This window comes from Panthera tigris, chromosome X, assembly GCF_018350195.1.
Source record: "Panthera tigris isolate Pti1 chromosome X, P.tigris_Pti1_mat1.1, whole genome shotgun sequence".
Classification (NCBI taxonomy): Eukaryota; Metazoa; Chordata; class Mammalia; order Carnivora; family Felidae; genus Panthera; species Panthera tigris.
Genome location: NC_056677.1, coordinates 80,412,792 through 80,436,730, shown reverse-complemented (window position 1 = coordinate 80,436,730; position 23,939 = coordinate 80,412,792). Strand labels below are relative to the sequence as shown.

At 37.9% G+C, this 23,939-nt stretch overlaps 1 protein-coding gene across 3 annotated transcripts in view; it reads left to right on the top strand.

Moving 5' to 3' along the window:
- PCDH19 (protocadherin 19) overlaps nt 1-23,939 on the top strand; it is a 134,792-nt gene that overhangs the window by 77,919 nt on the left and 32,934 nt on the right. For 2 of the 3 annotated variants that reach the window (XM_015542228.2, XM_042974797.1), the window contains one exon: nt 10,669-10,841. In XM_015542228.2, coding sequence (XP_015397714.2) covers nt 10,669-10,841 — 173 coding nt within the window. The remainder of the gene's footprint in view (nt 1-10,668; nt 10,842-23,939) is intronic. The other variant, XM_042974798.1, reaches the window with a different exon arrangement.

The window sequence follows — 23,939 nt, the reverse complement described above, 5'->3', positions numbered from 1 at the left end:
TTTCTCCTATGATTTGTTCGCATAACCCTTCTACCCCTATTTCTCTCTCTTCCTCTTTTGGGACCCCTATGATTCTGATGTTCCTTTTTAATAAGTCACTGATTTCTGTAATTCTTAAATTGTGCTCTTTTGCCTTACTCTCCCTCTTTTTTTATGCTTCATTATTCTTTATAAGTTTGTCCTCTATATCGCTGATTCTCTGCTCTTCCTTCTCCATCATTGCCACTGTGGCATTCTTTTGAGATCACAGCTTACTTATAGCATTTTTTTTTAATCTCATCCTGACTAGTTTTTACTTCTTTTATCTCTGCAGAAAGGGATTCTAATCTATTTTCGACTCCAGCTAGTATTCTTATTATCATGATTCTACATTCTGGTTCAGACATCTTGTTTGTATCTGTGTTGGTTAAATCCCTGGCTGTTGTTTCTTCCTGCTCTTTCTTTTGGGGTGAATTCTTTCATTTCATCATTTTGAAGGGAGAAAAGGAATTAATGAGGTAGAAAAAATTAAAATTAAAAATTAAAATTAAAAAATGTTAAAATTAAAAAATTAAACACACACACACACACACAAATTCGAATAAATGATGCTAGATCCTAGGTGTGTTTTGCTCTGGGTGTTGAAAGTGGCTTGATGGATTAGAGATAAAAGGGGGAAAAAAGAAAAAAAAGGAAATAGTTTGAAAATTGGAGAAAAATGAATACACTGAAGTAGACTAAAATGAAACGATGGAAGTAAAATAGAATTTGAAAAAGAATTACAGAAAAGTAAAACATATAGTAGAAATATATTAAATAAAAGTGATTTTAATAAAATTAAAAATAAAAATGAATTTTTTCTCTTTATGCTGAATTCTGTGCTTTAGGTTGTGCAGATTGTTGTGTTAAACCACAGATCAGTTTTCTAGGTGTGCAGGATGATTTAGTGTTGTTCTGGCTGTATTTCATGGATGTGGGACAAAAAAATTCCACGCTATTCCACCATCTTGGCTCCCTCCCATGCTAAGTGTACTCTTAATCTCCATCACTTATTTCACCCATGTCCCCACCCACATCTCCTCTGGTAACCATCAGGTTGTTCTCTATATTTAAGAGTCTCTTTCTTGGTCTGCCTCTTTCTGTCTCTGTCTCTTTGTCTCTCTTTTTGTTTTGTTTCTTAATTATGTGAGCAAAATCATATGTTATTTGTCTTTCTCTGACATATTTCACTTAGCATTATACTCTCTAGCTCCATACATATTGTTGAAAATGGGACTATTTATTTCTATTTTTATGGCTGAATAATATTCCACTATATATATCCCACTTCTCCTTTATCCATTCATTAATTGATGAACACTTGGGCTGATTCCATAATTTGGCTATTGTATGTAAATAATGCTGCAGTAAACATAGAGTTGCATATGGCCTTTTGAATTGGTGTTTCTGTATTTGGGGGTAAATAACAAGGGATGTGATTACTGGATTTAATAGGGTAGTTCTATTTTTACTTTTTTGAGGAAACTCCATACTGTTTTCCACAGTGGCTGTACCAGTTTGCATTCCCACCAACAGTGCACGAGGATTTACTTTTCTCCACATCCTCACCAACACCTGTTGTTTCATATGTTGCGGATTTTAGCCAGGAATACCTGACATTTTAAACTCACATTACCAGTCGTGTAGATCCTAGTAGTCAATCCTTCACTGTATTATTATTCCTCTCACTTCTGCATAAAAAACAGAAGCTCTGAGATGGTTTGTAATATCCAGATGCATATAAAAAGAATGATCCCACTTTTAAAAGGCAGATCCAAAACCAATTGGGAGAAGCTAAATAGATATCCCTGGCATCCAAATCACGGCAATTAAACATTATATTTATCTTGAAGCTTTTGAGAAGCCAAGGCAAAATTATAAGTACACCAGGGTATACAGTTCTCATTTTTCATTTAAGTAAGGACACACATTTGACAGGAGAATTTCTTTTCCTGTTCCTGAATTTTAAGAGAAATTAACATAGTTGAGTGTGTGACTGTAGTTTATAGAAGATATAGAAATATTATTTAAATATATATTTCCTTTATTTAAAATATGAAATTTATTGTCAAATTGGTTTCCATAAAACACCCACTGCTCATCCCAACAGGTGCCCTCCTCAATGCCCATCACCCACTTTCCCCTCTCTCCCACCCTGATCAAACTTCAGTTTATTCTCAGGTTTTTTGATTATGAAATTTATTGTCAAATTGGTTTCCATACAACACACAGTGCTCATTGCAACAGGCGCCCACCTCAGTACCCATCATCCACCCACCCCTCCCTCCCACCCCCATCAACCCTCAGTTTGTTCTCAGTTTTTAAGAGTCTCTTATGCTTTGCTCTCTCCCACTCTAACCTCTTTTTTTTTTGTCCCCTCCCCCATAAAATTCTCTTAAGTTTCTCAGGATCCATATGAGAGTGAAAATATATAGTAACTGTCTTTCTCTGTATGACTTATTTCACTTAGCATAACACTCTCCACTTCCATCCACCTTGACACAAAAGGCCATATTTCATTCTTTCTCATTGCCACGTAGTATTCCATTTTGTATATACACCACAATTTATTTATCCATTCATCAGTTGATGGACATTTAGGCTCTTTCCATAATTTGGCTATTGTTGAGAGTGTTGCTATAAACATTGGGGTACAAGTGCCCCTATGCATCAGTACTCCTGTATCCCTTGGGTAAATTCCTAGCAGTGCTATTGCTGGGTCATAGGGCAGGTCTATTTTTAATTTTTTGAGGAAACTCCACACTGTTTTCCAGAGCGGCTACACCAGTTTGCATTCCCACCAACAGTGCAAGAGGGTTCCCATTTCTCCACATTCTCTTCAGCATCTATAGTCTCCCGATTTGTTCATTTTAGCCACTCTGACTGGTGTGAGGTGATATCTCAGTGTGGTTTTCATTTGTATTTCCCTGATGACAAGCGACGTTGAGAATCTTTTCATGTGTCTGTTGGCCATCTGGATGTCTTCTTTAGAGAAGTGTCTATTCATGTCTTCCACCCATTTCTTCACTGGATTATTTGTTTTTCTGATGTGGAGTTTGGTGAGCTCTTTATAGATTATGGATACTAGACCTTTGTCTGATATGTCATTTGAAAATATCTTTTCCCATTCCGTTGGTTGCCTTTTAGTTTTGTTGATTGTTTCCTTTGCTGTGCAGAAGTTTTTATCTTCATGAGGTCCCAATAGTTCATTTTTGCTTTCAATTCCCTTGCCTTTGGGGATGTGTCAAGTAAGAAATTGCTGAGGCTAAGGTCAGAGAGGTCTTTTCCTGCTTTCTCCACTAGGGTTTTGATAGTTTCCTGTCTCACATTCGGGTCCTTTATCCATTTTGAGTTTGTTTTTGTGAATGGTGTAAGAAAGTGGTCTAGTTTCATCCTTCTGCATGTTGCTGGCCATTTTTCCCAGCACCATTTATTAAAAAGACTGTCTTTTTTCTATTGGATATTCTTTCCTGCTTTGTCAAAGATTAGTTGGCCATACGTTTGTGGGTCTATTTCTGGGGTTTCTATTCTATTCCATTGGTCTATGTGTCTGTTTTTGTGCCAATCCCATGCTGTCTTGATGACTACAGCTTTGTAGTAGAGGCTAAAGTCTGGGATTGTGATGCCTCCTGCTTTGGTCTTCTTCTTCAAAATTACTTTGGCTATTCGGGGCCTTTTGTGGTTCCATACAAATTTTAGGATTAGTTGTTCTAGCTTCGAGAAGAATGCTGGTACAATTTTGATTGGGATTGCATTGAATGTGTAGATAGCTTTGGGGAGTATTGACATTTTGACAATATTTATTCTTCCAATCCATGAGCATGGAATATTTTTCCAGTTCTTTATATCTTCTTCAATTTCCTTCATAAGATTTCTATAGTTTTCAGCATACAGATCTTTTACATCTTTGGTTAGATTTATTCCTAGGTATTTTATGCTTCTTGGTGCAATTGTGAATGGGATCAGTTTCTTTATTTGTCTTTCTGTTGCTTCATTGTTAGTGTATAAGAATGCAACTGATTTCTGTACATTGATTTTGTATCCTGCAACTTTGCTGAATTCATGTATCAGTTCTAGCAGCCTTTTGGTGGAGTCTGTCGGGTTTTCCATGTATAGTATCATGTCATCTGCAAAAAGTGGAAGCTTGACTTCATCTTTGCCCATTTTGATGCCTTTGATTTCCTTTTGTTGTCTGATTGCTGATGCTAGCACTTCCAACACTATGGTAAACAACAGTGGTGAGAATGGACATCCTTGATGTGTTCCTGATCTCAGGGAGAAAGCTCTCAGTCTTTCCCCATTGAGGATAATATTAGCTGTGGGCTTTTCATAAATGGCTTTTATGATATTTAAGTATGTTCCTTCTATCCCGACTTTCTCAAGGGTTTTTATTAAGAAAGGATGCTGAATTGTGTCAAATGCTTTTTCTGCATCAATTGACAGGATCATATGGTTCTTATCTTTTCTTTTATTAATGTGATGTATCACATTGATTGCTTTGTGAATGTTGAACCAGCCCTGTTGCCCTGGAATGAATCCCACTTGATCATGGTGAATAATTCTTTATATAAGCTGTTGAATTTGATTTGCTAGTATCTTGTTGAGAATTTTTGCATCCGTATTCATCAGGGATATTGTCCTGTAGTTCTCTTTTATACTAGGTCTCTGTCTGGTTTAGGAATCAAAGTAATGCTGGCTTCATAGAGTGAGTCTGGAAGTTTTCCTTCTCTTTCTATCTGTTGGGACAGCTTAAGAAGGATAGGTATTATTTCTGCTTTAAATGTCTGGTGGAATTCCCCTGGGAAGCCATCTGGTCCTGGACTCTTATTTGGTGGGAGATTTTTGATAAGTGATTCAGTTTTTTCGCTGGTTATGTGTCTGTTCAAACTTTCTATTTCTTCCTTTTTTAGTTTTGGGAGTGTGTGGGTGTTTAGGAATTTGTCCATTTCTTCCAGGTTTTCCAGTTTGTTGGCATATAATTTTTCATAGTATTCCCTGATAATTGCTTGTATTTCTTAGGGATTGGTTGTCATAATTCCATTTTCATTCATGATTTTATCCATTTGGGTCCTCTCCCTTTTCTTTTTGAGAAGCCTGGCTAGAGGTTTATCAATTTTGTTTATTTTTTCAAGAAACCAAGTCTTGGTTTCATTGATCCACTCTACAATTTTTTTAGAGTCTATATTGTTTATTTCTGCTCTGTTCTATATTATTTCTCTTCTTCTGCTGGGATTGGGGTGTCTTTGCTCTTCTGCTTCTCTTTCCTTTAGGTGTGCTGTTAGATTTTGTATTTGGGATTTTTCTTGTTTCTTGAGATAGGCCTGGATTGCAATGTCCTCTCAGGACTGCCTTTGCTGCATCCCAAAGCGTTTGGATTGTTGTATTTTCATTTTCATTTGTTTCCATGTATTTCTTAATTTCTCTAATTTCCTGGTTGACCCATTCATTCTTTAGTATGGTGTTCTTTAACCTCCATGCTTTTGGAGGTTTTCCAGACTTTTTCCTGTGGTTGATTTCAAGCTTCATAGCATTGTGGTCTGAAAATATGTATGGTAGGATCTCAATTCTTGTATACTTATGAAGGGCTGTTTTGTGGCCCAGTATGTGATCTATTTTGGAGAATGTTCCTTGTGCACTCGAGAAGAAAGTATATTCTGTTGCTTTGGGATGCAGAGTTCTAAATATATCTGTCAAGTCCGTCTCATCCAATGTATCATTCAGGGCCCTTGTTTCTTTTTGATCCTGTGTCTACATGATCTATCCATTTCTGTAAGAGGAGTATTAAAATCCCCTGCAATTACCACATTCTTATCAATAAGCGTGCTTATGTTTGTGAGTAATTGTTTTGTATATTTGGGGGCTCCTGTATTCGGCGCATAGACATTCATAATTGTTAGCTCTTCCTGATGGATAGACCCTGTAATTATTATGTAATGCCCTTCTTCATCTCTTGTTACAGCCTTTAATTTAAAGTCTAGTTTTTCTGCTATAAGTATGGCTATTCCAGCTTTCTTTTGACTTCTAGTAGCATGATAGATAGTTCTCCATCCCCTCACTTTCGATCTGAAGGTGTCCTCAGGTCTAAAATGAGTCTCTTGTAGACAGCAAATAGATGGGTCTTGTTTTTTTATCCATTCTGATACCCTATGTCTTTTGGTTGACACATTTAGTCCATTTACATTCAGTGTTATTATTGAAAGATATGGGTTTAGAGTCATTGTGATGTCTGTAGGTTTCATGCTTGTAGTGATGTCTCTGGTACCTTGTCTCACAGGATCCCCCTTAGGATCTCTTGTAGGACTGGTTTAGTGGTGACGAATTCCTTCATTTTTTGTTTGTTTGGGAAGACCTTTATCTCTCCTATTCTAAATGACAGACTTGCTGGATAAAGGATTGTCAGTTGCATTTTTTTCTGTTTATCACATTGAAGATACCCTGCCATTCCTTTCTGGCCTGCCAAGTTTCAGTAGATAAATCCATCACTAGTCTTATTGGTCTCCCTTTATATGTTAGAGCATGTTTATCCCTAGCTGCTTTCAGAATTTTCTGTTTATCCTTGTATTTTGCCAGTTTGACTATGATAGACATATCATAGTATCGATTCAAGTTAAGCCTAAAGGGAGTTCTCTGTGCCTCTTGATTGCATCACTTAATTCTCTAATTCTCCCCTCATACTCCTGGATATTTTGTATCTCTCTTTTTCTCAGCTTCCTCTGTTTCCATAATTTTACCTTCTAATGCACTTATTGTCTCCTCTCCCTCTTCAATCTGTGCTGTCGTCGACTCCATTTATTTTGCACCTCATTTATAGCATTTTTTAGCTTCTCATGACTATTTTTTAGTCCTTTGATCTCTGTAGCATAGATTCTCTGCTGTCCTCTATGTTTTTATCAAGCCCAGCAATTAATTTGATGACTATTATTCTGAATTCCTGCTCCATTATATTGCTTATATCGTTTTTGATCAATTTGTTAGCTGTCGCCATTTCCTGGATTTTCTTTTGAGGAGAATTCTTCCATTTCATTATTTTGGGTATTCCCTGTGGTGGCTCCAAAGTGTAGGACATTTCTCCTGTGCTTTCCGGAGAAACTTGTGTTGGTGTGCAGGGCCGCAGTCAGACCAGATGTCTGTTCCCACCCCATCGCTGCGGCCACAGTCAGACTGGTGTGTACCTTACCTTCCCCTCTCCCAGGGGCAGGACTCACTGTGGAGTGGTGTGTCCCCTGTCTGGGCTACTTGCACACTGCCAGGCTTGTGGTGCTTGTTCATTTTGATCTGGCTAAGGGGGTATTAACCGTGGTGGATCTGCAAGGTGCACAGAGGCGGGAGGGGCAGGCTTAGCTCGCATTGGCGTGGTGGTCCTCTGCAGGATGGGCCCTGCAGCACTGGGAGGGAGGCATGCCCATCGGAGGGATGCATCCACAGAAGCACAGCTTGGGAGTTTGCATGGTGCAAGCAAGTTTGGTGACAGGAACTGGTTCCCTTTGGAAATTTGGCTGGGGGATGGGAGAGGGAAATGGTGCTTGACAGTGCCTTTGTTCCCCTGCTGAGCTGATCTCTGTCTTTCAGGGCTCAACAACTCTCCCTTCAGGCATCCTCCTATCCTCCCTGCTCTCTGAGAGCAGAACTATTGACTCTTAACATTCCAGATATTAAGTCCAGCTGGCTGTCAGAACTCATGGAGTCTGGCCTGTCTGCTTTTGTAAGCCAGACTTTGGGGGCTCTGCCTTACCTGATGGGCTGCCCCTCCACTGCCCTAGCTCCCTCCCGCCAGTTCGTGTAGCACACACCGCCTCTCTGCCCTTCCTACCCTCTTCTGTGGGCCTCTTTTCTACACTTGGCTCTGGAGAGTCCATTGTGCTAGTCTTCTGGTGGTTTTCTGGGTTATTTAGGCAGATGTGGGTGGAATCTAAGTGATCAGCAGGATGAGGTAAGCCAGCAGGATGAGCCAGCAGGACGAGCATCCTCCTACTCCGCCATCTTCCCCAAGCTTTCTCCTAAATATATATTTCCTATATCACTCCTATAAAAAGACCACAGACATAATATTTAATTATAACTCAATGAAGACATCATATGTAGTAATGATCATATAAACAGTAACCATGTATTGAGCATTTGTGTGTACCTGGTACTTCATGTACAGTATCTCATTGAGTCTTGAAAATGGCCTTGTGATGAAGCTTTTAGCAAATGCCTTTTGCAGACAAAGAAATTGAGTCTCAAAGACATTAGATATCAGGCCCAGGGTCCCATAGATAAAGTGGCAGAGTACGGATTGTTCTAATGACAGTGCTCTTTCCTCTACAGTCTGGCAATCTAACATGCCACAGGAATAGCGTTTTAAAGAGTGTAAACAGTGTTTGTCAACTGAGGGTGATTTGGCAATGTATGGAGACCATTTTGGTTGTAAATCTTGGGAGAGGCACTACTAGCATCTAATGGGTAGAAGACAGGGATGCTGCTAAACATCCTACAATGCGCTGGACAGCCATAGACAGCAAAATATCAATAGTATCAAGGTTGTGAAACCTTGGTCTAAGGGGTGGTTAATTGCATTGTCCTTATATTCCTGTTCAACGTATGTCTTAAGCATGTTTTGGCAACTGCTGAAATGCACTCAATTCAGGATTGAAGTTTCTGGCTTAAAGTAGCAATTTTTTGTTGTGAATTAAGGAAATTTTCATGTGCTCCAGATACCAGAGATGCAGGTCAAAAAATTAATATTTGTTATAAGAATATATGTTTCAGACAGGTCATTTCCTTTCTTCTGAGATGCAGGAGTCCATGTGGCCAGGACCATTTTTTTTTTTCCTAAAAGATAAAATTTGAATCTGTTTAGGCTGTGGGATTAGTATTTACAGGAAGCCCCAACATCTGTGCCATAAAGCTAGAAATGGCTACACGTTGTAAAGCCTGTGTTTCCAGTTGGTCTTCTTGACCGTAAAGGAAATATAAGATGATTGGTTTTTTAATAGAACTACATGCTGGTGGGTCCACAGGGCTGCATAGCTGCATGACATAATTTGGAGGAGCTAAGTGAGTTGGCCTATTTAATGATTTTAGTTTTAATACAGGTGATGCTCAGTGATCCTTTCTGAAAATAATTAGCAAAGAGGTCAATGCTTTACTCTCATGCTCTTCATTTTCTTATAATTATGGCTTTCCAGTTATTGGCCTTTTGATCTTTACCTTTTCATATTCAGGGCAGCAAGCATTCTATATCTAGGTTGGTCATATGTTAAAAATCTGCTGTGATTCCTTTTGACCAATGTAGAGAATGACAATGTATCTATTGTGTCCATTGCATAGCTCTTCATAATATATACTGAATGTTCTTATCAAAGCCCCAGAGAGTCAGGCTGGTGGATGTTCAAGGTGGAGCACAGCAAACAAGTTTGCACTATCATCTCCACAGAGGTACACCTCTGTGGTACACCACCTCCCTTTTCAGAGATACAATAGGCCTGTTGGGACTTGTCCTAATTCAAAAGCATGGCACTCTCCCTTGTCGAGATTACAACACATTTCCTTGAGTATGCCTTTGCTACTTCCTCATTGACTGGGGAATGGATTCACCATTTACTAGGTATTTCAGATGCATAATTTATGGCGCATGGTGTTGCACATCTGCAGATTCTGTCAGAACTTACAAAATATTAGAAATTGCAGGTGGACGCCTCTATGGATATACATTATGTATTATTCTCTATGTTGGATAGTATGGATAGTATATTTAGTGCATTGTATGGTGGATTGATTTAACAAATACAAGAAAAATCGGCCGATAAACTCTTCAGCTGAAAGTTTTCATATTCTTATCATAGCTACACCCACAATATTATTAGAGCTCACTCTCTGGTTCTCTTTCATCTTACTGTGCATGCACCAAGGCTCTTCTCTTCTCAGTCCCTGCTTCTCCTCTTTGTGTTTGAATTTGTCTCTCTGACTTTCTCTGTTAAAACTCACCTGAGTTCTCTGATCCGGATTTCTATTTTAATTACATTACCTCAATTTCTGCCACTTTCATTTTACAGTTGATTAGTAGACATCTTTGGAGAAGCAGCATACATAGTGGTTAAGGGTCCAGGCTCTGGAGCTAGACTGCCTGTCCTGGGTTTGGTCTTACTAAATTTTCATGAGTTGTATGCAAGTTACTTAACTTCCACGTGATTCTGATCTTTCATCTGTAAATGGGAATATTAATGGTACCTTTCTCTCATATAGTTGTAATGATTAAAAAAGTTAATTCACGTCAAGCATTTAGAATAGTGCCTTATGTATAGTAATCACTCAGTAAACATTAGTTATTATTTTACTTTGATTCTATAAGAAGAGAGAAAATCTTTTGAAATGGTGATATTCTTTGGAAGTGGTGGTTTCAGATTTGTACCTTCTTCCACCTTGCCTGTAGTAGTAATACATTGAAGATAAGTGAATGAAAGTATTAGCTGCATCAGCCTCCAAAAGTGGGAACCTCTCTGCAGTGTTAAACAGAAATTATCTTTAAACAGAAAATTCCTCTTTCTACTCTTTTGAACAATCCAGTCACTGTTGGCCTCACCACAGAGCTGATATCATCTTGCCTCTGAAAGATTTTACAAAACAGATTCATCACAGTTGTAAATTATCATTCTTTCTTCAACCCAGCAGCTCCACCTTCAAGGACTTAGAGGGCAACAGTCTGAAGGATAGTGGTCATGAAGAGAGCGACCAGACTGACAGTGAACATGATGTCCAGCGGAGCCTATACTGTGATACTGCTGTCAATGATGTGCTGAACACCAGTGTGACGTCCATGGGATCTCAGATGCCTGACCATGGTAAGGGTTGGTTGGATGTAATTTGCAGCCACAGATCCCAAAGAACCCAGAATGTTTGTAGGTACTTTGTTCTACTTTACTGTAATGAGTGTGTTGTCAAGGTGTACACTGTGCTCATGCCTGAGTATCATCTATATAGTTTTGAGGTGTCCTAACACCTAACCAGTCTACTTCACCCTCATAGCTGACTACATGTACATATTGTATACATTCTCTTCAATAATAAATGCACTGAGCACATAGAAAGTGAGCAGATGCCTTCTCACCAGGAAAAAATGCCCCTTTTTGCTTTAGTACATGAAATTTAATTGATCAGTTGAGTCGCACAGAACATAGCACTAACGAGACCAAAGCGGTGGGTTTTATTTCCATATCAGGCTGGTTAAATTTACCCAGAGAGAGACTCTGTTCTCTGACCACAGATTGCATACCCTTTACTGAGGATAGAAAGTACCAAACTTCCCATTTTGCCTGTGGGGCTGTATTGCCAAATCCCTCTAGCTACCACACAAATATATGTCATTGATCATAGGACAGACCAGGGTAAGAAAGTATGGCTGACTCAAAGTAGCATTCTGTGCATATGAGAAACACCTCAAAGCAAATGTCAGGAGTGGTATTCTCATGTATGAAGAAGAGTCTATTTTTGTGAATTCAGCCACACATGGTTTAGCAAGAGGAGCTATTTAAAACTGTGCTAGGCAGAAACCAGGGTATAAAAACATTAGCAGAGTTCAGCTAACACAGAATGTTCAGATGGGCTTGGGCACAAATGTCATTTTAAATGTTTTACTGATGCAAACATGCTAGGCAAACAGCCTGTCTTTTTCAATTAAGAACTATGAATTCATCTTGGTGTTTAGGCTCAGTGAAGCTTCAGAATGCTTGGCTGTGTCTTGGGAAACGCTAGACACAAGCTCAGTTGGAAGCCCCACTGCTAAGAGACTTAAAGATGAGGAAACAAAATATGGTGATTATGTGCTGGTCTTCAGCTATTTCATTTCACTGTAAACATCATTAAATGCTTTTGTTTTGGTCTTATAAATGAATCCAAAGGAAAAAAAATGCACAATTCACAAAATAAAATGTTTTTCATAGAAAAAAAAGTCACTGTAGAGTCTATTAAATTGTCTAATCCATTCCCTCCCCAGCAGACTCAAGTGTCAAAGTCTATAATATATAGAGCTCACTACTGATTGTGCATTGGTGTCTTCCCTAATTGGTGAGTGGTGACATCCACAGAAATAATATAGTTTCTGGGCAACCTTACTAATATTAAAGATGAAAAAATTAAACATTTATATAACTGAAACAGAGACTGTTTAATTCTCAGAGGATTAGTAGTGTGTTACAGCATACAGACTGGTATGTATCAGTTACTAGTCTTGTGGCTCAAAAAAGTGCTTTTTCATTTATGTCACAAAGGCTTTTAGTTGGATGCTTTTTAAAGATGAAGTGAATGCAGAACAGGAAATAGCCATAATTAATTTTCAGTTTATCCCTGGCCAGAACAACATCTGTTTTAATTTTTTGTCACATTTTTCTAGAAAAACAGTATCAGTGGACTATTTTAGTTTTTCTGAGGGAGTGTTTCTTACAAATGGGATGTATATATATATGGTGTACAAATTGTATAATAATCAGAGTATTCTAAAGCAAATGTGTGACATTATTCCAAGACTCTTGTACATATAAGATGATTACACACTCATGCGTGTGCACACAGACACTTTCTGCTATTCCATTTTGGCAATACCTTCAGACATTTTTTTCCCCTCAATATTCAATTTGCATGTATATATCTTAATTTTTTTCCATCATTCCAGCAGTAGCTAGAGTTTGTTTTTTTCAATTTGGTTGAGTCATTAAACTTTAGGTACAGAGGGAATTCCAGTCTTGCTTACATCTCAGGTTCTAACTTGTGATATCCCAGTACTTCCGAGCTTTCCATAATAATACTTAATTGTTATATCTCAAATCAACTCTAGGCTAGCCACATAAATTGTGTCACCTCAGTTATTGCTACCTCAAGCAACAGCAACAATTTCAACAATTAACATTTTATAGCATTTTATTATCTCAATCCTGGATTCACATGTTTCTCATTTTATCCTGAGGCACAGTAGTTGAAAGACAATCACTGGGGCGCCTGTGGGGCTCAGTCGGTTAAGCGTCCGACTTCGGCTCAGGTCGTGATCTCGCAGTCCGTGAGTTCGAGCCCCGCGTCAGGCTCTGTGCTGACAGCTCAGAGCCTGGAGCCTGTTTCAGATTCTGTGTCTCCCTCTCTCTGACCCTCCCCGTTCATGCTCTGTCTCTCTCTGTCTCAAAAATAAATAAAGGTTAAAAAAAAAAAAAGAAAGACAATCACTGAGCAAATTTACCATGTATGCCTGATCTTGTGACTATTCTAACTAGAATAGTTCTAGGTATATTAATTCCAGGGCAATATGTTATTGTCACTTCTGAGGACTACTGATTTAGAAAGGTCATGAGGGAAAATGAAATTTTCTCTAAACTATGACCTGTACTGAAAGTCTCAAAGATTCCTTGAGGGAAAAAAAAAATATTCCCAGATCTCTTTGGTTCATTAATACTGTGATAAGCATCTCAAACTCATGTGCCCTGAAATCCAAAGCTGAACTATTCTTAAGGTTTGAGTAGATTTCTCTGGAGAATAAGGGTTATAATAACCTTGTCCAACTAACTCTAATCCTGATAATATTTCTTCTGGTCCTGTTAGAACCACTCCAAAGTTGGGCCAAATATACCCAATAGAGTGTACCTTATACCTTTGTCTTGGCTTACCTTGGATTTCATGATTGTAGTTTTCTGTGTTTTCTAATTTTGATATTAGTACAGCATCTTTCTTTAATTTTTTTTATTATTTAAAATTAGTTAAGATACAATGCAATATTGGTTTCAGGAGTAGAATTTAGTGAGCATCTTTCTTTGTGTATATATGGACACATGATTTATGGGGACTTTCAGGATTTGTAAAATAAAGATAAATTTTTAAGTTTATTTATTTATTTTGAGAGAGAGAGGCAGCATGAGTGGGGAAGAAGCCCAGAGAGAGGCAGAGAATCCCAAGTGATTCAAGAGAGCCCCAAGCGGGGCTTGAACCCACAAACTGTGAGATCATGACCTGAGCTGAAATCAAGACTCGAATGCTTAACCTACTGAGCCACCCAGGTGCCCCTAAAATAAAGATAATTTTATGCATCTGTTAACTTTTTCCTTGAGAAGGAATGGGTTGTTCAGTGAGCTATTATTGTGTTGCCAGAATTTGAGGAAAAGGTAAAAATTGTATTTGTTCCCCATATTTCCAGACATCTGGGCCATGTGCTTCCTCACACTGCCAAAAGCCTCTTTGGGTTTTGTTCTTTTAACAAAAGCAAAAGAATGCTCAGTGTGAATGTCAAAGATGCTTCATGATTTTAAGAAGAAAGGCCCAAATCCCTTAATTTTCAGCAACCCATCTTTGAGGCCATTCCTAGGGATGGGAACCCAGAATCACTATATTCAACCAAGGAAAGAATTTATGGAAGACTTTTGCACCCAAAGGGCAAAGCCCAGAGTTTAGCCACTTGCGTTTGGATTATATTTTGATTGCTCCAACCTGATACATCCATGAGCTGGGTCAGGGTGGGGATAAGAAGAAATGATAGGAATTACTACTTTCTGGATTATTATCAAGCCTGGTATCACTCTCAACATGCCTAAGACCAGGTCAGTTTGTTGATGAACTGGCTGAGCTGAATTTCCTTGTTGCCAGGTGACTGAATTACAAATTCATTTATCATCTGAGTGCCCTTGAATTAATATGTCTCAGCTTGTCCCCAGTAATGCAGCTCTCAGTGTCATGGATTACCAGAAAAGAAGGTGATGGAGACTTCTTTATCCTGTACTTTCTACTCACATATAGCACTTTTTGGAATGCTATCTCTCTATAGCTCTCTAAGTGCCTTGAGAACAATTAAGTGTTGTCACTCAGAGATTTTACTACCTGATTTAGTTCTTGAGGTGATTTGGTGCTGAGCTTGGGAGGTCACACACAAATATTTTAACCAATGCCTTTTCTTTCTGAATTTGAGTTATTTGGTAAAATTAACTTCTGGCAAGGCCAAGAATTTTGCCTTATGGAAAATTGCTGCAGAGAGTCTCTAAGAAGAGTAATTGACCAGAAGAGAGGTCAGAGGTGCTAAAGGTTCATGGGTTTGTTGCACAATTAGGGCTATCACTGGGTTTGAATCTCTTCATCTCAAAGTTATTTCTGGATTGAGTAGTGCTGGGGTTACTAGGATTCTGTCTCTTCCGTGCTTCTTTGCATGGCCATTTGTGATGACTTGGATATACCATTATGCTTACTTAAATATGTAGTCCTGATATGAAATTGAGGTTTATGGGAATCATGTCCTAGAACTATACATACTAGTCCCAAGCTCAACTAATTTGTTTCAAATCATACTCAATCTCTCTTACTTTATGATTTTAATTACTGATTATAAATTCACCAACTGAAAAGGTGACTCTAATTGCTCTAATGTGCACTTAACTTAGAGTTCACTACGACACTGAATTTCCCTCCCCTGCTAATTGATACCGAATGGAAGCAATGTACAGCAACTCGCAATAACATCTATCTGCTTTTATATCCAAATGCATCCAAATGCAATATAATGACTGCATTATTTCTGAAAGTTTAAATCCTTCTGAATTTTACTAAACTTGTTTATTTGGTAGCTCATCACCTGAGTATCATTTAATATATTTGTTGTGTAAAACATGGATTTGAAGAACTTGATCTGTGGCCAATGCAACTGCTATTATAAATTAGCCATGAAAATATTCTGTAGGCTTCATACTATGCATATTCTAGTTTCAATCACAGGTGTATTAAGATGTTTATACTTCCAACATTCTACCAGCAATTTGTAATTTTATTTCCTTTAGTTCTTCTAATGAAATTATGATTTAGTGAGTGAATATCCCTTCCTTATCCTCTTACCTATCCCCCTGACTCATCTCTCACCTCACTAGATTTCCAAACACTCATTTCAATTAATCTCTTGGTAAAATAGGGAGTTATCAATGGAGAATATTTTGTGACATTGCAAAGTAGTGTGCTTCTGGGCTCCAGAAATGTTAGCATGGACCAGATGTTCATAGAGTAATTGAAAATTACATTTTATCAGAATAGCATTTACTGTTAAAAAGTTTTATCTTTACTTCAACAAAGAGGTTGAACAGATCCCCCTGGACCTGAATTAGCATCTTTGAGACTAGATATACTGTTTTGCAATTCATGTGATTATTTCTTCCCTAGTTTTCCTCATATAGAATCTTTTAAAAATGTCTTCAGCCTCATGCATATATATACCAGGTGAAATGTTTAATAACTTGAAAAATGGAATGTATATATATACATATATAGTGAATGTATATATACATACATATATACATATATAGTGAATATATATATATATATATATATACACACACACACACACATATATAGTGAATCTGTATATGTGACTTTCAGCTGTTTTCATCTTGTCCCAGGTATACAGTAGTCTAATTCCAGGTAGGAACAATGCATGCATAGCTATTTATCATTTATCCATGCATTCAACAGTATTTTTCAATGCCCACTGTGTGCCTGGCTCTGGGAATTGAATGTGTCAATTACTGCTGTTATTAACTGTGAAAGTTCTCATCTTTTTAGCTTTGCTGATCTGGGGTTTACTGAAGTGAACAATGTCAGCTCAATGATGAGTAACTTCCTGATTTTAGAAATCATCATATGAATAGAGCCAGGTACCGTTAAAAACCTTATTACTATTGTGTCAACAAAGAAGAAGAACCAATAAAAGGAGATTATTGCAACCGAGGTCTTATTTTTAATAAGAATATCATGAAAGACTCTTATTTGGTGTCCTAACTTGAACAATGTCACAACGGTAAACATTTTCTTTTTAAATATATCTGCTCTGAGGCTGAACTTCTTGCTCACTTGTAGCTAATGTCATTATAAGATGGTAGGTCTAATGTCTGACATGCCCAGTTACCTTGCTGGTTTAAATTTTATTTAATGTTTATTTACTTTTGAGAGACAGAATGCTAGTGGGAGAGAGGCAGAGAGAGAGGGAGACACAGAATCAGAAGCAGGCTCCAGGCTCTGAACCGTCAGCACAGAGCCCAATGCAGGGCTTGAACTCACAAACTGTGAGATCATGACCTGAGCCCAAGTTGGACGCTCAACCAACTGAGCCACCCAGGCCCCCAACCTTGTTGGTTTAGAGGCACTCAGTGGTATTCAATGCTCAGTCTCCCTTTTCCTCTGATGTCCAGCAATTTTTATACATTCTCAGTCTCAGCACTGCCTGGGCAGGTGGGAATCGAAGGACAGGTGATTGCTTTTGTTATTTCAACTACATTGCTGCACCAGATAATTGGACTCCTTTCAAAGCATTATTTACATTTTATTGGCAAGACAGTCACTGGAATAAAAAGTTGTCCCTAACTAATGGAAACATTCATGCTGTTAGCCGTTGTTTGTTAGCATTATTTTGGCATGGGACTTTTGGTCAGAGATTTCTTTTAGGCCAGTTCTGTTCATCTGCTTTGAGATAGAAACACTATGCCCCCTCTTTTTAAATAATTTTTTTTCCTGATCCTCTTGGAACTTTTAGTTGTCTCATATTCAATGTCTACTTTAAAATTTATTATTATTAATAATTACCTGTGGAGAGAGATTCATTATTCATCAAGAGAATAAATGCCAGGGGCTTTCTTGACTGGTTAACGCTAAGAATTTCTATATTTCTAAGCACTTGGAAAGCATTGAAGGATGGAAATTATATAAAGGAAGCACACTGAACAATTAAGAATTTCATTCTCTATGAGTTCATGGCCCAAAAGCACAAATAGTCCAGTATGGAATAGACCAAGTAGGATCAGTGAATAAATTAAGAATACTTGAGCTACAAAGCAAAATACATTTCAAAGGACACTTTGGTGTAATGGGATCCCTTTGGAGGAATACTGGAAGCCAGGCCCTGGTATAGTATGCTAGATAAAAATATGCTCTGTTTGGGTGATTTGCCAGGTGAATGTTTTCTAATTGCTTTGTTTTTTTTTTCAAGTTTTTATTTAAATTTTAGTTAGTTAACATATATGATAAAATTGGTTTCCAGTGTAGAATTTAGTGATTCATCACTTACATATAACACCCAGTGCTCATCACAATAAGTGCCCTCCTTAATACCCATCATCTATTTGGCCCACCTCCACCCACATTCCTCCATCAACCCTCAGTTTGTTCTCTATAGTTAAGAGTCTCTTATGGTTTGCTTCTCCCTCTCTCTCTCTTTTTTCCCTTCCCATACATTCATCTGTTTTGTTTCTTAAATGCCACATATGAGTGAAATCATATGGTATTTGTCTTTCTTTTCCTGACTTATTTTGCTTAGCATAATACACTCTAGCTCCATCCACATCGTTGCAAATGGCACAATTTCATTCTTTTTGATGGCTGAGTAATATTCCTGTGTGTGTATGTGTGTGTGTGTGTGTATACAGCACATATTCTGGTTTTAAATGTTTCCTTATTTTTGAGAGAGGGGGAGAGAGAGAGAGAGAGAGAGAGAGAGAGAGAGAGAGAGAGAGATAGCAAGCAGGGAAGGGACAAAGAGGGAGGGAGACATAGGATCCGAAGCAGGCTCTGCACTGACAGCAGAGAGCCTTATGTGGGGCTGGAACTCACTAACTATGAGACCATGACCTGAGCCAAAGTTGGACGCTTAACTGACTGAGCCACTCAGGTGCCCAAATACCATACATTCTTTATCTATTCATCAGTCGATGGACATTTGGGCTCTTTATATAGTTTGGCTATTGTTGATAATGCTGCTATAAACATTGGGTTGTATGTGCTCCTTCAAATCTGTATTTTTATATCCTTTGGGTAAATACCTAGTAGCGCAATTGCTGGGTCATAGGGTAGTTCTATTTTTAGCTTTTTGAGGAACCTCCATACTGTTTTCCAGAGTGGCTGCACCAGTTTGCATTCCCACCAACAGTGTAAGAGGGTTCCCCTTTCTTCATATCCTCAGGAACATCTGTTGTTTCCCGAGTTGTTAATTTTAGCCATCCTGACAGGTGTGAGGTGATGTCTCATTGCAGTTTTGATTTATATTTCCCTGATGGTGAGTGATGTTGAACATCTTTTCATGTGTCTGTTGGCCATCTGAATGTCTTCTTTGGGAAAATGTCTATTCATGTCTTCTACCCATTTCTTAACTGGGTTGTTTGTTTTTGGGGTGTTGAGTTTATTAAGTTCTTTATGTAGTTTGGATACTAACCCTTAATCAGATATTTAATTTGCAAATATCTTCTCCAATTGCTTTATGATAAAACAATAGTTACATAGGCCATGATAAGTAGGCATACTGCTAATAGGGTAAGAGATGAGAAACAAATCAAGTTGTTTTATCAGACTAGATCATATGGGTTTCTTCGCATACTCAAAAAAGTCCATTGAACTGTCAAAACCATTATTTTCTTTGGGTCTTCTTATCTATTTAACATCATTTCTGTCCTGTCATAAGATGGCTAAGAATCATAAACTCTATCAGGATGGGAAAACATAAATCTAAACTTGTCATTTAAATATTTATGAAGATTTTTTTTCTGTTCATTTTTCCTTAACCCCTTTATTATGAAATAAATATTGAGAATCAAGTCCAGTCATAATTTAAAAAGCAATTTCAAGAATACCAAAATCATGTGTTATTTCTTTACTTTTTGGGAAAAATACTTGTGAGATGTGTTTCCTCTCTTATCATAGATGCTTTTGATCATCCAGAGTTTTATGTCTTAGTCTCAGGTATTTTTGGTCTCAGTCTTTACTAGATGGGTGATTGCCTGTTTACTTTGGGCCAAGAAAAGGTAATTTGACATATCTACTTGCAGTTGTTTTTTTTTTTTTTTTTTTTTTGACAAGCAAGTCTTTTCAGTTTCTTTTCCTACATGGCTTATCCCCAATAAATTTCCAAGTGTGGAAAAATCACCAAGCTCTAGACTGGAAAATGTTTGAGCTGGCCCTTAGGGCCATCAGAAAAGTTGTTTTTTAGATATTTACACACAGCTCAGGGAGGGTATACAGAGAAGATATTTTTGCAACTGGGCAGAATGGAGTCCCATTAACCAATTTTTTCTGCCATGTAGAGAGAATACAAAGCAGTTCCCCATAACTTGGGCGAAAGAGATTATCAGTGAGATACCAGTATCTAGAATTGTTTTGGAGCAAATCCTTTGGGGCTGGAAATTTGTGTGCAGATGACAAAGTCAGAAGGACATTGTGGGATTTTAGGTTTTATGGTGAACCCTGAACATCACTCAAAAATGTGCAGATCTAAGATCTACTCCGTAGATGGAGGAATTTGTGAGATGATATGTGGTAATTTTTTTTTATTATGAAATTTATTGTCAAATTGGTTTCCATACAACACCCAGTGCTCATCCCAACAGGTGCCCTCCTCAATACCCATCACCCACCCTCCCCTCCCCCCCCCCCCCCCCCCCCCGCATCAACCCTCAGTTTGTTCTCAGTTTTTAGGAGTCTCTTATGGAATCTGTCCTTCTTGTGGCAGAGGTAATTTGAAAGACACTAAATCCAGAAGTGGCCAAAGGAGTTTATTTGAAAACAAACTTTTTGTGGCTGAACTCATTCAAAGTTTTGTCTTTTTGAGGTGGCCTCATGAGAGGCATTTTGTTTTTTGAGGGTTCCTGGTAATCGGAAATAATAGTTCTTCTCCATTATTCTTTATAATAGTATAAACAACAAAGTTGCAAGCTGTTAAATCTGAATAGACGATGCCATTTTATCATAAGTTAGTTCTTTTAAACTTTAGTAACATCCATTTCAATGGTAAATGAGACACTTTAGGTTCTTGTCTTTGTCTAACAGAAATGTTTTCAATTTGGTGGAAATTAGAACCTTAAAAACTTATTCATCTTCTCCTATCCCAGTTAGCTAAGCCTTAGGTTCTTTCTAATTTGTGGTCTAGTACCTAGACTCTAAGTCATGCAGGATTGCCACTGTACCTTGCTTTAAATAAAAGCATAACTTATTACATTGCCATTTTAAATAGATATCTGTAAACAAACACTGCGGTTATCACCTGGAAAAACTTGGTAGCCTTAAATGATTTCAGCTAGGCAGTTTTGCAGCCATGAGTTTGCACACTTAGAGACAGTGCCAGAGGTATGTTTTCCAATTTGTATGAAGCCACTTTCTTTACCTTTAACCTTATATAGTCTCTCCTTTCTATTTTTAGCTTGGATAATAATAGATGTTTGACCACTTGCTTTCTTCCCTCCTTTTTTACCCTGTGTGGAGTTCACAACCTATGTGAACAATAGAATCTTCCTCATTTTAATACATGGACAAGAGGAATGGTTTAGGTTCCAAGATATTTAGACTAGTCAAACTGTTCCAAGGCATCACCACCTGCTGTTTTTAGTCATTAATGAGGCTGTCAGTTGCTCTAATCTGGGAGGTGAATCAAAATAATGGTTTTTGATTTTAATTTAATTTAAAAATTAGTTCATTGAAAAAAAAAATGCCTCCAGCATTTAAGAGTCAGGTTTCCCACTGTTGATAAACCAAAGCCAGTCAGATGCAGAAGTTGAACCACTATTCATATGCAAACATGTACTAGTTTAAACTTGGAGAACTATTATTATTATCACTAGGTAGAAAATTTAGTCCTTTTATTTATTTTACTTTTTTAGTTATTATTTTAATTACAGTTGACATACAGTGTTATAAATATTGTTTCAGGTGTACAAGAAAATAATTCAACAATTCCATACATCACCTGGTGCTCATCAGGAGAAATGCACTCCTTAATCCCCATCACTCATCTCCCCACCACCTCCCCTCTGGTAACCATCACATTGTTATCTATAATTATTATTGTTTTTAAAATTTTTAATGTTTATTTTTGAGAGAGAGAGAGGGATAGAGCATGAGTGGGGGTGGGGCAGGGAGAGAGAGAGAGAGAGAGAGACAGAATCCGAAGCAGGGTCCAGGCTCTGAGCTGGCAGCACAGAGTCCAATGCGGGGCTCAATCTCATGTGAGATCAAGAACTGTGAGATCATGACCTTAGCTGAAGTCAGACACTCAACTAACTGAGCCACCCAGGTGCCCCTGTTCTCTATAATTAAAAGTCTGTCTCTTTCTTTGACTCTCTCTCTCCCATTTTTTTCCTTGGCTTGTTTGTTTTGTTTCTTCAGTTCCACATATGAGTGAAATCATATGGTATTTGTCTATTCTGACTTATTTTGCTTAGCATTATACTAACTCCATCCATATCATTGCAAGTGGCAAGATTTCATTCTTCTTTATGGCTGAATAATATCCTGTTGTATATATATACCACATCTTTATATATTCATCACTCATTGGACACTTGGGCTGCTTCCATATCTTGGCTATTGTAAATAATACTGCTATAAGTATAGGGGTGCATGTATCCCTTTGAATTAGTGTTTTTGTATTCATTGAGTAAATAGCCAGTAGTGCAATTGCTGGCTTGTAAGGTAGTTCTACTTCTAAGTTTTTGAGGCACCTCTAAACTATTTTCCACAGTGGCTACGCCAGTTTGCATTCCAACCAACAGTGTACAAGTGTTCCTTTTTCTCCACATCCTTGCTAACACCTGTTGTTTCTTGTGTTTTTGATTTTAGCCATTCTGGAAGGTGTGAGGTAAGATTGCATTGTAGTTTTAATTTGTATTTCCCTGATGATAGGTGATGATGACCATCTTTTCATGTGTCTATTGGCCATCTGGGTGCCTTCTTTGGAGAAATGTCTGTTCAGGTTTGCTGCCAAATTTTTAATTGGGTTATTTGTTTCTTTTGGTGTTGAGTTTTGTAAGTTCTTCATATATTTTGGATACTAACCCCTTATCAGATATATCATTTGCAAATATCTTCTCCCATTCTGTAGGATGCCTTTTAGTTTTGTTGTTTCCTTTGCTGTGCAGAAGCTTTTTATTTTGATGTAGTCCCAATAGTTTATTTTTGCTTTTGTTTCCCTTGCCTCAGGAGACATATCTAGAAAAAGTTGGACTATGGCCAGTGTCAAAGAAGTTACTGTCTGTGTTATCTTCTTTTTTTTTTTTATTTATTTTTTTATTTTTTTTATTTTTTAATATATGAAATTTACTGTCAAATTGGTTTCCATACAACACCCAGTGCTCATCCCAAAAGGTGCCCTCCTCAATACCCATCACCCACCCTCCCCTCCCTCCCACCCCCCATCAACCCTCAGTTTGTTCTCAGTTTTTAAGAGTCTCTTATGCTTAGGCTCTCTCCCACTCTAACATCTTTTTTTTTTCCTTCCCCTCCCCCATGGGTTTCTGTTAAGTTTCTCAGGATCCACATAAGAGTGAAACCATATGGTATCTGACTTTCTCTGTATGGCTTATTTCACTTAGCATCACACTCTCCAGTTCCATCCACGTTGCTACAAAAGGCCATATTTCATTCTTTCTCATTGCCACGTAGTGCTCCATTGTGTATATAAACCACAATTTCTTTATCCATTCATCAGTTGATGGACATTTAGGCTCTTTCCATAATTTGGCTATTGTTGAGAGTGCTGCTATAAACATTGGGGTATAAGTGCCCCTATGCATCAGTACTCCTGTATCCCTTGGGTAAATTCCTAACAGTGCTATTGCTGGGTCATAGGGTAGGTCTATTTTTAATTTTCTGAGGAACCTCCACACTGCTTTCCAGAGCGGCTGCACCAATTTGCATTCCCACCAACAGTGCAAGAGGGTTCCCGTTTCTCCACATCCTCTCCAGCATGTATAGTCTCCTGATTTCTTCATTTTGGCCACTCTGACTGGCGTGAGGTGATATCTGAGTGTGGTTTTGATTTGTATTTCCCTGATAAGGAGCGACGTTGAACATCTTTTCATGTGCCTGTTGGCCATCCGGATGTCTTCTTTAGAGAAGTGTCTATTCATGTTTTCTGCCCATTTCTTCACTGGGTTGTTTATTTTTCGGGTGTGGAGTTTGGT